Source organism: Meles meles, chromosome 17 (assembly GCF_922984935.1).
Source record: "Meles meles chromosome 17, mMelMel3.1 paternal haplotype, whole genome shotgun sequence".
NCBI classification, from domain to species: Eukaryota; Metazoa; Chordata; class Mammalia; order Carnivora; family Mustelidae; genus Meles; species Meles meles.
The window spans coordinates 39,737,152-39,751,646 of record NC_060082.1 but is presented as its reverse complement, the minus strand read 5'-3'; the positions used below and the strand labels follow the sequence as shown (position 1 = coordinate 39,751,646).

At 55.7% G+C, this 14,495-nt stretch overlaps 1 protein-coding gene across 4 annotated transcripts in view; it reads right to left on the bottom strand.

The window, feature by feature from the left end:
- The window catches only part of EPHX1 (epoxide hydrolase 1), a 34,243-nt gene that overhangs the window by 12,837 nt on the left and 6,911 nt on the right, over positions 1–14,495 (bottom strand). For all 4 annotated transcript variants that reach the window (XM_045983276.1, XM_045983274.1, XM_045983273.1 and 1 more), the window contains exon 2: positions 2,125–2,312. In XM_045983276.1, the coding sequence (XP_045839232.1) occupies positions 2,125–2,307 (183 nt within the window). In that variant the 5' untranslated portion in view covers positions 2,308–2,312. The remainder of the gene's footprint in view (positions 1–2,124; positions 2,313–14,495) is intronic.

The following is a 14,495-nucleotide window of genomic DNA, read 5'->3' as shown; positions in this document are numbered from 1 at the left end:
CATCCCACTGGAGGACGGGAGGTTGCCGGTCTGCACATGTGCGTTCCGGCCAGTCAGGTTGACCCCAGGAGAAATCTCCTTGTTTCCCACAACAGTGGCTGTTCCCAAAGCCTATGTTGTTCACTTGTTAAACAATTAATTTATTAGAGAAAGAGAGAGCAAGAGAGTGCCTGAGTTGATAAGGCGGTGAGGGGCAGAGGGAGAGAGAAACTCCAGACTCCCCACCGAGTGCGGAGCCGGGTGCAGGGCTCGATCCCAGGACCCCCGGATTGTGACTCGAGCTGAAACCAAGAGTCGGCCACTGAGCCGACTGAGCCCTCCAGGTGTCCCTATGTTCTTCACCTTTGACTTCAGTATTTTTTTTTTTTTTACTTTTTTTTTTACTTCACTCTTCCCTATTTTTTTTTTTTTTTAAGATTTTATTTATTTATTTGACAGACAGAGATCACAGGTAGGGAGAGAGGCAGCCAGAGAGAGAGGAAGGGAAACAGGCTCCCTGCTGAGCAGAGAGCCTGATGCGGGGCTTGATCCCAGGGATCATGACCTGAGCCGAAGGCAGAGGCTTTAACCCACTGAGCCACCCAGGCGCCCCTTCCCTATTTTTAACCATACGAACGATATGCATCTTTCATTTATCTAGGCTTACGCAGGGACCAGCAAACCTTTTTTGGTCAGAGGCCAGCCACTAACTATTTTAGGCTTTTGAAGCTGCCCCTGGTCTACTCTGTCCTTGCAGCATGGAAGCAGCCAAGCCACAGGCAAGTCGCGGACGAGCGGACACGGCCGTGTTTCGGTAAAACTTTATTTACAGACATGGAATCCCTCATGCCATGTGATTTTCACATGTCTCGAGATAGTATTCTTTTCTGGATGGTTTTCAGCCATATGGAGACACATAAAAGCTATTTGGATCAGCAGGCAGCAGGACAGAGTTGTCCCACAGCTGCAGTCTGCAGACTCGGAGACTCAGCACTGGGAAACGCTGTAACCCCGCTGGGATCAAGACGCAGACCAGGAGAGCAGGCGCAAGCCTGCTGGGTGAGCATTGGGCTAGGATGTCGTCCGCCTCGGCTCAGGGGGCTCCCAAGCGTTACCTTCTCGGTCAGTGTCCTCCTGAGCTCTCCAGCACCCAGGTATCAGATGTCTTAGACTCTGGGTCTGAGAACCCACGAGAGGAGTGACCCTCGGGCCCTGCCTCTGTCCTGAACAGCAAGGCATTGGTGGTCCCCCCCAAGGAGTCTCAGCCTGCTTTCTCTTGGGTGCAGCCCAGTTTCTGCTTTTCGCCGAAATCTTACTTTTTATTGGCACTTCGTACGGCATGTACCCTTAGTAAACCCTCAGTTCCCTTTCCTCTGTGCCCACTTCTTCTCTAGATTATGGGACTGCAAGCGAATAGCGGGCAGGACTTATCCCTTCTCTGGAAGCCTAGCACCATACCGGCATATAGCAGGTGCTCCAATATGCACAGAACGAGAGCAAGAACGGGCAGGGCCACCCTGGGTCCCACTCACCCTCCTGGCCCAGCAGCCCACCACATCTGGCACTCCAGACTCCAGTGTGTGGGGGAGGGGCGCACGCTCCAGGGCTGGACGGACCCGACCCCAAATCCTGCTTATCATCTCCGTCACCTGGAGCCCATTGCTTTGTCCGAGCTCCAATTCCTGTGTCCGTAGAAGGGACGACAGTCCTCAGCCTACAGGGTCACTGCAGGGACTGCACAGGACCATGAGCCCCTGCCCCCCAGCAGGCGCATAATGAATGCTGACCCTGACAGCATCTGACATCACTGCGGCCTCGCTTGTCACTCAGCATCTCTGCCCGCGCCCCGAAGAGAACCTGAGAACCGCTGGCTTTCTCCTGCCAGCTCACTCCCAGGGCTTCACCGGGTACAAAGGAGGAGGAAGCAGCTGCTTTCCGTTTCCTTGGATGCGCGTGCCCGGGACAGTTGTCACCACCCCCTCACCTGGCCGTGGCTGGAACCTGGACATGTCTTTCTGGGCACCCGCCCAGTGGGAGGAGAATGGAGGGAAACCTGCTCCCTGGCCCGTCCCAGCCACGGGGGAGCCCCAGCAGGGGCCTCGCTGTCCTCCCCCGGCTCAGCCCCACCTGCAGAAGCTACCTTACCTCGATCTCCTCCTCGGAGGTCTCTACCTTGAAAGGGCGGATGCTGCTGTCCTCCGTGGCTGCGGGCCTTGCCCCAGGCCCCCACCACCCATCTTCAAGAGGCAACGTTTCCTCCTTGTCCCGGGAGACAAACCAGTAGATGACAAAGCCCAGCACGGAGGTGAGGAGAATCTCCAGCCACATGATTCCTGCAAGAGCAAGGAGTGTCTGTCAGCCACTGAGACCCTCGGTCATGCCTCAACCCCCCACTGGAGACCCTGAATCCCCACCTGCTCTCCCACCGGGCCCTCAACATCGGGTACTTTTTTTTAAGGTAAGCACCACACCCAGCACGGAGTCCAGTGTGGGGCTCGAACTCACGACCCTGAGCTCAAGCTCTGAGCTGAGATCGAGTCAGACCCTCACTGATTCCCCCAGACCTCATGTACTTCTGACCTAAAAAAAGAATATAAGCACACGGAAGTACTGAACACCAAGAAAAAAAGACAAGCCTCATCTGTAAGCTCATCTACTGAGCTATGAAATTCATTCTTTGAATTGGAAAAATATGGATGCAGGGCGACTTCTCCACAGCCCCTGGGCATAGAAGCTGCTCTTTCGCAGCCTCGCGGTTCTCCCACGGGCCTTCAGCTCTGGAAGCTTCTCTCCACCCTTGTGAGCACGCCCCCCCCCCCCCATGCAGTGCTGGGCTCTGGAGGCTCCACCCCTTACTGTCTCCAGTCCCCAAGGGTGCAGGGACTGGCACGGAGGCTTGGGAGGATAGGGGAGCGTTATGAGGCCATACATCTCAGCTGTAATTTTAAAACCTCTTTAGAAGATAGGATTCATGGGGCGCCTGGGTGGCTCAGTGGGTTAAAGCCTCTGCCTTTGGCTCAGGTCGTGATCTCAGGGTCCTGGGATTGAGCCCCACGGCGGTGGCGGGCTGTCTGCTCAGCGGGGAGTCTGTTTCCTCCTCTCTCTCTGCCTGTCTCCCTGCCTACTTGTGATCTCTGTCGGTCAAATAAATAAATAAAATAAAATAGAATAAAAAGAAGATAGGATTCACAAGTTGTACAATTCCCCCGCCTCAAGTGTAGGATCTGGTGATTTCCGGTCAGCGGGAGCCACAATTTCAGAGCATCTCCATCAGCCCTAGGCAACCACAATTCCACTTTCTGTCTCTATTCTGTTCTTAGGACAACCTGAGAAGCTATCCGAGTTCTCTTTGCCGAAGGACCTGCTGGGGCAATGCCGAGGCCCTGGGGTTGGTTGCCAGCCCCTTGAACCGGGCCACCGGCGGCTGGTCCTTGAAATCCTGGTCCACGGGCACCCAGAAATCGCTTAGCCTCCCTGCCCTTCCCTCAGCACTGCAGAGATCAAATGCCCTTCGCTGTCTCCATCCTACTGATGCAGGGGACAGCTGTGTGCCCCTCCCTGCCCCCAACTCCGGTCGATGCCTTCTCGCTGCTGGGGGCTCTCGGTCTGGGCAAGTGACAGGCAGTGTCAGGGAGGGCTTCCTCGGGGGGAGTGACTCCGTATCATTCAGCTCACCTAACTACCGTAATAGTCGCATTTTGCAGTTGAGGAAATGAAGCCCTAAGAGCCCGTAAACGGGGGAGGCAGGTTCCCAAGCTGCACGAACATGCACCCCAGACCACCTCTACTCCCTGTGCTTGGTTACTCGGGGAAGCTCTCTCTGCACGTTGGAACTGTGGGCCTCTCGAAGGCAGGGAGGATGTCCTTTTTGGCCCTAAATCCTCTCTATTCCCCTCTAAGGTGGCAGGGGGCCATGGGCAGCATCATCCCAACCGTAAGGGATAAACCAAAACCTTGCAGGAGAATTGCCTACAGTCTCTCTGGAAAAGGGCAGAATCTACTAGAACTGGACCTTGACAAAGTCTGTGACTCAGCAAATCACCCCTAGATACAGACCCAACCTAAACGCAGCCCAGCCTGGGGAAGAGGTGTGGACAGCAAGGCTCAGGCAGGTGCATGACACAACTCGGGGTGCACGGGGTCACTGCTGCAGGGATACTGTATTAGGAGCCTGGCGCGGCCATGGTCATGGCCCCTGAGGCTGCACGCTGCCCCTCGACTGTGGGAACCCACCCGGGCTCTGATTCTTTACTCAGCAAGACCTGCTGATTCGGAAGTCACAGGCGGCCTAGTTCCTGGAAATGGGAGCGCGCTGGTGGGGGGGTGGTGTGTGACACGCCATCACCCAGGCCCACCACACTCCAAGTAACACGCAAAGCCCTTGTGGGTCTGGGGAGACCCAGTCTGGCCTTCCCAGAGAACCCCCATTCCATGGGACCCCCCAAAAGAGAAACTGGGGCTACTTTGACTTAAGAACTGGAACATCTCGGGGTTTACAAAAAAGGAGCTTCTCCTGTTTCTGGTAGCTGAAATCCAGAGCGACCAAAGCACTCTGAGCATCTGTGGCCTTGTAAACTGGGGGAAACCATGCCTGGCTCAAAGCAGGTGCTCTGGCCCCGTGCATTCCTTCCCCTGAATCCCTTCCTACTGGGCGCAACCGTCAGGCTGGCAGAGACCTTGGGAGATTCCCGCATGCCAGAGCCACGTTCGGGAAACTGCCATCTGGGAGTGTCCGCTCCTCAAGGACATGGCTTGGGAGGATGGAGGCCGCACGAGGGAGACCTCTGGCTGTCTGCAACCCACAACCCCCATCCCAGGGCAGGCGCCCATCTTCATTTCCATCTGTCCTGAGAGGCTGCAATTCTCACCCCCAGGGACAGATCTCTGTCTCTTTGGCCGTCAAGTCCTCAGGGAGAGCTCTTGCATGGGGTCCGCTCCTGCCAGTGGAGAAAACACTCTGCCCCCTTCAAAACACCAGCGTTCAGGAGCCACTGTGAAGACCTCACAAGTCCCAGGTTCCAGAAGGAGCATGGTGGCTTTGTGGGGTGGGCTCCTGACGCCCGAGCCTGGGAGGCACACTCCAAAAGCTCTAGACCCTTATTCGACCTGATTCCGTTGCTTAACATTGTTTGGTTGTAATGCATTTTCCCAGAACCCAGACCTGACGCTCTGCTGGGAGAGGTTGAGGGGTCAGAGGAGAGGAAGTCTTTCCCAGTGGAAACATTTTTTCCTCAGAGTCAGAGTACCCTTCCTAAAACAGTGATTAGCTTGCCTCATAAGGAAAATGTAGTTTTTCTTGTAAACCAGCCTGATTTCTTTCACAGTAACTGGAGGACAGTGGTCATGTGAGATCGTGCTCAAAGGGACCTTGACAACTTGGGTAAGAAACAAGATCATATGGAGTTTAATTCCCCAAATTCTTCTCTGAGGTCAAGCTCTGGACACATACTTATGCAACTTGGGGAAAAAATCAGTGATTGGGGCACCTGGGTAGCTCTGTGGGTTGAGCGTCTGCCTTTAGCTCAGGTAGGATTGAGTCCTGCGTCAGGCTCCCTCTGCCCCTCACCCCACTTGTGCTCTCTCTCTCTGCCTCACTCTCAAATAAATAAATAAAATCTTTTAAAAAATCAGGGTCAGTTTGCAGTGAAGAAGCATTTAATTGGGCAATACGGTGATCTTAGGACTGAATGTAAAGTACTTGAAAGGGACAAGGAAAGCCCATGGGGCTGTGAACTCATTTTCTCCTGCCTACCTGCATCTGACTTACAAAGCCAACTCTTAGATACACAAGGTCAAATAAAGGAGGCACTTCCATCTCCCGCACGCACATCCTTCTAAGAATTGAACTGAAGTCATCTTTCTGTTATGCTTGGGGCAGAAACCAAAGTTTTAAAAACAGACAATTCATTTAAGGACTGAGACTAAAAGCTCAACTCTCTTCTTGTAACTTGAATTTGGTCTGTAATGGACCAGGAAGTCATTCTTTCTTTTAAGGTAAGTAAGGGATTTGGATTGGTGCCTTGGAAAAGTCTTCTTGGACCAGAGATGAGCTCAGCAGACACCATGGGTGTGTGTGTGGCTGGGAGTTTTGAAGGCTACATGGGAGTTCACAAGACACAAAGTAGGAAAGTGCACGTGTGGGCGAGGAGCCCCGAGATCTACACCTGTGCCCAGCGTAGGCACTGACAGTTGCAAGCTTTGGGGTGCAGTCTTTCCATTTCCGTCTGTTCCAGCTGTCCCTACCTAGCCTCCTGGAAACTGCTGCTTCTTCATGATGATGCCACGAGTGTTAACGCAGAAGTCAGGATTGCTGTTCAGATGCCCCTTCTGGAAATCCGAAGTCAGGACTTGGGAGCAGGGTGAGGAAATGTGCCTGGGGAGGTAGGCGCGTTGTGGTTGCGGTAGAAAAAGGCAGCCTGGCCAGGTTACTGAAACCTCGGCGCCCTGTCCCTGCTGTCTGGAGGGAGCTGGGCACTCCACAAATGTGCCCCCCACCCAAGGAGGCAGAGTGGCTGCCGCCAGCGACCTTCTCCTGCTTCCTTCCTCGCTTGGAATTTTGCTTTTCATTGGCAAAGCCCAGCTGAACACTGCATTTCCTGGCCCTCCCTGCAGCTCAGTCTGATGGAGCGATGAGGTGCTGACAAAGAGCCATAAGTGTGTTTGGGGATGAGCCACCTGTGGCCTGGACAGTACTTGGTATAAATTAGGAAAAGACACCCGTCCTTTAAAACGAGATCAGAAAATTAACCTAGTGTATTGTTTGGTCCTAAGATGCCTCATTGTCATCTCCCAGAAAGCACTTGTAAATCCATATGCAAATCCACGCTGCAGACGACATGCATGGCATCCTCTCAGGTTGCACAGTGTGCCACCTGAGCAAGGGTGCATGGGTCCTACACGCATGTGGCAGACTGTGTAAAGAGCGCTGCCTCAGCTGGGAAGTGTGCATCTATTGCCCTTCCCCTTCCTCCTTCATGCTTCCAGGGATACAGATGTGATGCTTGGACTCCGGTAGCCATTTTGGGCCGTGAGGTCATCTTGAGGTGAGAGGTTAGTGCTAGGGCGATGATGGTGATGATGGGTTCCCACTGACTGTGGCACTAGCAGCCCAGTCCTGGATTACTTACTCCAAACTTCCTTCATGTGACAGGGAAATAAACTTCTACATTGTTTGAGCCACTGTCCCTTTGAGCGTTGTATTATAGAAAGCCTAACATCATCCTCACTAATTGTGAAAGTTAGGGGGAAAAGAAAATATATCCAATCCCCCTGCCCCCGTGGACACATTCTCAACAACAAATGCTCAGTCTTCGAAAGGTTCAATGCTGCATTCGTGTTCCATGGCTGAGATGTATCTGATGCACAAACATTGTCCTGGAAACAATTTGAATGTCCACTGGCTGGGGACGGAAGTAAGCTGTCATGGATTCATCAAATGAATTTAGGGACGGCTGCCCCAAATGTGCCCCTTCGGCACGGTGGTGAGTTTAAATAAAAGTCACTTAGGGAGCAGCCAGTGCGAGGACCCTCAGATCCTCCTGTTTGCCCCTGAAAACAGGAAACAAGCCTCCCAAATGAAAAATACCCTTCCTGTGTTAAGAAGTAAAAAGACACCCTTGTCACAGGAGATAGGGACTTGAGAGTTGAGAAAGCGGTACACTCAGGCTAATCTACTCACCGTGTCTAAATTCTGATTAGAATTCCCCACAGATTAAGGCTCGCAAACACCTGTTTTCTATATCCCGTTAATTCGTCACGCATTGATTGTCTCTTTGTCTCAAAAGTATAAAAACTATCTGCCTTGGTCCTTTCTTTGGGCCTCAATTTCTCTACTGGATCTCCATGCACAGGTCATAAAACTTTGATGTTTTTCTTCTGGTTAATCTGTCTCGTGTGAATTGAATTCTTGGTCCAGCCGAAGACCCTGAGGGTAGATGAAGAACTTGTCCTTCCTTACACTACGCAGAAGGTCACTTATCTGTGGCTCCAGAAAAATCTCCCTGATGAACAGTTAAGTGAGAGCAGAAGAGCATGACCAACAGCGCCACCTGTGTGGACCAAAGGACACAATACCCTATGGACAGTCTGGGACTTCACCTGGATACTGGCAACAGTGACCGCCCCAAAGAGGAAACGATCTTTTTTATTCTTTTCAAAGATTTTATTTATTTGAGAGAGGGGGGCATGCCACCAGGGAGAGGAGCAGAGGGAGAGAGGGAATCTCCAGCAGGCTCCACGCTGAGCATGGAGCCCAATGTGGGGCTCGATCTCATGACCCTGAGATCAGAAGTTGAGCCAAAACCAAGAGTCAGACGCTCAACCAACTCAGCCACCATGCGCCCCATCAGGAAAAGTCTTGTGCTGAATAAGCTTTTGTACTTTGGAAAAAAAACACCTTTTACCAAATGCATGTACCATCCTCTCAAAAACAACATAATTGTACATTTTTTAAACCACGAAAACCCATAAGGGGGACAACAGTCCTCCCTGTGACTCAGGGTCAACGGTGAGTCAGATGCCCCCTCTGGGCCAGAGGCACTCAGAACCTACTCATGCAGCTATGGCGGGGATCCTGTTTGGTGACTTCCTGGGGGCCGAGACCCCATTGGGATAAAGGGCAATCTGGAAGCCTGGGGAACTCTGTGGGCCACGGGCCTGGTGGAAATGTGAAACAGAGGGGTGAACGAGGCTGGCCAGGCTGCCAGGGGTCCTGTGCCCAAACGGGGCCATCCCTTCCAGGCGCGGGGCTCCTGCTGTTTGCTGTGCAGGCGACAGACACATACGTCGTTCTAACCTAGATCCCAGTGCCCATCTGCCAACGCAATGGCTCCCAAGCATCTTGGACCCTCCGCGGGGGCATCTGCAAAGGCACAGTGATCTCATCCCCCTACGCCTCTGTCTCCTTCTGGGGCTCCTACTCACTGTGGCAGGCACTAGGCACCTTCTGCACGCCACGCCCACGGCCCATGCCATGACCTTGAACCCCCTCCAGCGTTCCACCCACATGGACAGAAGCTGTCGGCAGGTTCTAGCCGCTCCATCTCCAAGATGGTCTGGAAGCCACCTCTGCCACTATCTCCCTTGGACCAAAGTGAAGCCCTGGTCCGGTCCCCTCCCACGTGCTCTGTCCCCTCCCACATCATCTGCAGCCAGAGGGACCTTCTGGAAATCCAAAGCTGCTCATGTCCCTTCCCTCGTTACAACCCTCGAATAGCTTCCCACTGTCCTTGGAACAGAGGGACACCGGCTCAGCCTTCAAGGCTCCTGTGGTCAGAGCGGCGCACCTCTCCCTTCCTCGCCCTCTCTGGATCCGCCACCACCTCGGACCCAGGGCACCCCAGGCTCTTTGAGAACAGAGGCCGAGCGGGCCCAGCTCTGCCTCACCGGGAGGACTCCGCCCTCTGCCCCATGGCGCTGAGGGTTTCCTGACTGTGACTCACATGCACATGAGGGGGAGAACCTTAGCTCCTTCCGGGGGAAGTCATCTCGACAGAAAACTCTGGGGCAGAGGCTGTGAGGGGGGACACGGTGGCACCACAGGCCGCTGTGACGCCAGACCAGACAGAAACGTGGGGCTTGGGGCTCTGTGCACTCCCCCAGGCCTGGGCCCCTCGCCACCCTCCCCAGTCTCACCGCTCCTCTCTGGAGGAAGGCAGAAGGAATATCCCTGTGGAACGGACAAACAGATGGCTTCCCTTCCATTCCAGGGCTGACCATGAAGAATGGGAATGTTCCTGCCGCTGAAGCACTGCCCACAGGCACCGCCCCAGCAAAGGCGCTTCCCGAAATTCCCAGGCCCTGCTCACTGGGGCTGAGATCACCCTGGGGCATGGATGGCCAGGGACGGAGCAGGAAAGCCTGGCAGGAAGGACAACCTGACCAGCCACACAGCCTCTGCCCCTACAGACATTTCTCCCCGGACCCCAACGGCCAGCAGGGCCTCAGGATGGGTGAGGCCCGGGACAGCTGCCGAGCAACACGCCCTGCACCCCTACCCCAGAGCCAGGCCTTGTTTTCCACCTAGAAGGCCTGGAGCAAAGCTTGGGAGAGCAGCCTGGAACCAGCACCCAGGGGAAAAGAAAACATCGTTTACAGGCAAAAACAAAGCAGAATGCAAGGGCAGTAAAAACAGCACCGGGGCGGGGTGCAGGCTTCTTGGGGGAAGCCCTGCTCTGGGCCTGCGTGGGGGCACATTGCCACTGACATGGAGTGTGTCCCCCACCCCCAAACCGACTCTCTGTTCACACCTTTGTGTAGACAGACAGAACACGACTCGACTCGTCTTGCAGCTGGATGGCATGCTCTTGGAGCCAGGAGCCTGCAGGCTGGTGGTCAGGCGCTGGCTGCCAGCCTCCAGTTCTGGCCCTGCCGCCCACCAGCCACGCGACTTCAGACCAGTGACCCCAGCCCTCCAGGCCTCACCGAACTGGGGGGTTCAAAGAGTCACTTCGGGTAAAGGGGCGATGCATCCACCCAGGGATTCGCTTTGGATTTTAAGTCCGCAGAACATGACAGGTCAAGGAGAGGGACCCCAACCTATGTCCTTATCCAGCACTTTCCCTGAGGAAGTGCTACCCCGACCAAGATGGGGAGCTGAGGAGTGGACCTGAGGAGGCAAGGCAGAAAGTGTGGGGCACCCAGACCCCACTGCAATGGGAGAAGGGAGGACCCCTGGCAGGGCTGGCTGACCCCCAGCATCTCTGGAGGGGGCCCAGGGACCTGCAGACCTGGCTGCTGAGCTAAGGGCTCCCCACAGACACAGCCTCCACGCAGACCTGAAGGTAGGTAGTGGGGGGGCATGCTGGGATCAGTGTGTTGGTGGCCGGTGTCACCCAAGGCCCCACTCCATCTCCTGGCTGCCCGAGGACACCAGGCCAGTTTTCCACTGGTCTTATGTTACAAGAGAAACGCCCCGAGCAGAGCACAGTTCGCTGCCTCTGAGGAGGAAGCAATTTACCTGGTGTGGGATTTCAACACTTGGCATCTCTACCTGAGTAGAGCAGAGCCCCACTCCGGAGGATAAAGGAGTGGGCCATGCGTGCTCAAATGCTGTCAGTCACGTACCTGGTCTCCTGCCACTCTGTCCCCGGGTCAGCCAGCCCTCAACAATGTGCTCCCTGGTCTGGAAGCTTCTTCAATGGTATGTAAGCTGAGAGCACTGTTGGCTGGGCCTCGCTGAGTAACCTAAGCTACTTTCTCCTCTGGAATGTGGTGAAAGGCCCCATGCTTCAGGGACAGGGGGCCCTAAGGACGAGAGTCAGGGTGTCCAGGAATGTTTTGGGCTGTTGGTATCTTGATGGGGGTCAGTTTGCTAGTGGCAATGTCTGGGTAGCAGAAAGGAATAAAAAGTTGCAAAAGGCTAAAAATACTTCTGGAGTTCAGTGGAAGGTCCTGGTGGACAAAGCAGCCTCTGAGGGAGGGAGGAAGGTGCAGACCTGGGTGAGGACATGGCCATCTCCCTCCCCCCTGGGGGGTCTGGGCCTGCCCATTCCTGCCGCCTCACAGTGACCACATGGTCCAGCAAGCAGGTCCTGCCACAGGCAAACAAAAAACCCGGGAAAGCAGAAAAGTACATCCACTTTCCCTGAAGACTTGGAAAGCTAGTTGGACTCCCTGCACACATCACTGCGTAGACCCACCAAGACGACATCTGAATTCAGTGTATCAATCTTCTCTAAAGGTAAAGGCAGCAAGAACTCCTGTTCTCGATCCAGGGACCTTCCGTTCCTCTCACGGTCGCCCTTTGTGGGTCACCCATAGAATCTTCTGGAATGTCTCGGAGCACCTCAGAGAGGGAGGGTTGCAGCAGTAGGACAGCACAACCCCACGCTGGACACAGACAGTGGGGTGTCCACACCAGGTGCGTGAGCCGGGCTGGGGGAAAGCCTCAGCTGGGCTTCTGAGGGTGAGGCAATGTGCACCGTGACCTCCCTCGGGAAGGCAAACACACCTTGAGGGAAGTGAAAACCCCAGTGTGAACTCGGTTCGCACAGAGTGTGTCTGGTCATGTAACCAAAGATGGGACCGCGTTCTCTCCCTGGCGAGAGGGAGGATTTCCTGCAGCACATACCGCCCCTCTCCTCAAGGAAGGCAGGCGGCTGGATCCTCAGCAAAGCCTGGATCCCCCTCGTGGGGAACTGCTGCGCCCCCAACCCTCTCCACACAGCACCCTGAGGCCCCTGCTCCAGCCCAGGAACACCCACAGGCGGGTGGGTGGTGACTCCGGGGGGCCAGCTGCGCTGGGCAGGGACACTTCTTTAGTCCCAAGCCCCTGCCCTCTGTCCGAGGGTTTGCCCCACAGCCTGAGGCCGTGGCCGTCACTTCATTTGCGGCTGCCCCTGTGGACCTGGCACAGGGTCCCCCCAGGCCCCATCAAAACTGACTGCTCCCCACAGACACGTTTCCCCCCGAAGGTCTGTTTGGACTTCTTACCCACACAGTCGTCACACACTCGTGCTCCAGGGACCCTCACATTGAACACCCCAACCCCTCCATTTTGTGGGTGAGGTCCAGGGCAGGGACATCCCAATAGCACAGCTAGGACACACGTCCCCTCTTCTTTCAGTGCCAATTCTCCTTCCGCACTACCGTGTTCCGTCAGAGGAAGGACGATGGGGTTGAGGGCCTTCTGGAGGTAGGTTTTGGGCACGAGCTCCCAGGGGCCCTGTGAACCACCCCCACCTGCCTGCTCTCTCTGTGCACCCTCTGGCCCTGAGTGTGGGTCCTTGGCCCCAGTCCCTCAACAGCGGCCCCCAGCTCCCACTGAGCCCCCCCTTATTCTGTGCACTCATCTGTGCTCCACAGCTCTGAGCACCTGCACTCAAGAACAGAGTCTGGGCAACCTGTGTGTCCTTGGGTCTGGGCCTGGGCCAGGAGGCTGAAGGGAAGAGTCAGTGTGCACGGGCGGTGAGGGGCAGCAGTTAGTAAGCCTGGGGCCTGTCGGGCTCTTCTGTCCATGGCTGGGGCTCCCTGCGAGCTCCTGTGGGAGCATGGGACAGGTCCCTCTCCCCAAGTGCATTTGACCACTTTGACCAGAGACCCCGCTCCCGTAGGTGGGTGCCAGCCAGAGTGTCCCAGGCCCATGGGTGCACATGGGTTGGAGCAGAAGGCGCTGAGGTTCACTCTGGTTGTCCTGCTGAGCAGTTACTGTCTGTGTGTCTGTGAAGGTCTTTCCTTTCCTGGAACTGGGAGGGGGGCAGAGCAGGGAGCAGGCCGCAGAAAGTTCCGGAGTCCTCTCGCTCTCAAACTGGGGCCAGTACAGTTTACACAGGAGGTCACTCACACCAAAGGCCCTGATGGCAGCCAGCCCCACACCCAGAAAACACAGATAAGAGTTCATCTGTGCCAGGAGCGCTCCTGCCCCAGGGCCTTTGCTCTTCCCTCAACCTGGTGCACAGTCACCCCCGATGGCAATCTGCCACTCCTACCTCCTCAGCTATTCAGTTATTCAGTTATCAGTTATTCAGTTATCAGTTATTCAGATGTCACTTCTCAACCCAGGCTTCTCTTTCACCTGACACTCCTTCCCTCTCCAGGTTTTTCCCATCTTTGAAGGTACCTTATATTTTACGAGTTTATTTCATGGCCCACCTCTCCCTCCATAAACCTGCCAGCCTCCTAAAGGCATGATCCAGGAGGAGCCCCCTGCCCTGGACAGAGGGTGGTCCCTAAGCACCGCCCACATTTCCCAGGGAAACACCCCAGTCCTCACACAGTCATCCTAGGTCTGGAAATTTGGGGGAGGGGGGACGCGAACTGCTGCTGAACAATCCCAGAACTTTTTGCTAAGTCAGACCCAGTGGGGCTAGGCCCTGAAGGAAGCCACCACCCAGTAGAGGACAATGTTACTTTCTGGAGCTGGGAGCTCCCTTGGGAATGTTTACTGTCCATGCTGCTGCACTCAGGGGAGGCCCACGTCCTCAGCCATTTCCCCCAAGAGCTCATCCATCCAAGCAAAGGCGCTGGGTGGGAGACAGAGATGTCCAATGCGCAGGCCTCCCCTCTCCCCCCCTACCCGGGGGGGTGCAGGATGCAGAGCCCTCACAGAGCTGCCAGGGCCGGGGACAGGGGAGTCTGGCCGGGCAGGCGGGAGGGCAAAACCAGGCTCTGCAGAGCCCAAGGCTTACACTGCGGGAGGCGGGAGGGCAAGTGGGCCACGCAGCTTTAGAGAAAGAAGTCAAACAGCCCAGCGGGATTACTGGAGCTCTGACCCCAAGCCCAGACCTCCCCCTAGCTAGGCGGCGGGTAGGGCGGGGAGAGAGGAGCGGGAGGGGAAAACCGGGCGGCAGTCACGGAAGGCAGAAAAGCACGCTCCAACTGCGAGATTTGGGACAGGTTTTAGGACTCCGGCGACAAACAAGAGCGTTTCACTGCGGGGCGCGACGCACCCTGTAAGCAATACTGTCGGGGAGTGAGAGTCTTGAGGACCCGCGCCGCCCCCCCTCTCCGCCCCCGTGCGCCCGCCCGAGCGCGCTCGCAGGGCCTGCCCCGGCCTTTTCCCCGAGCCACACGCAGCT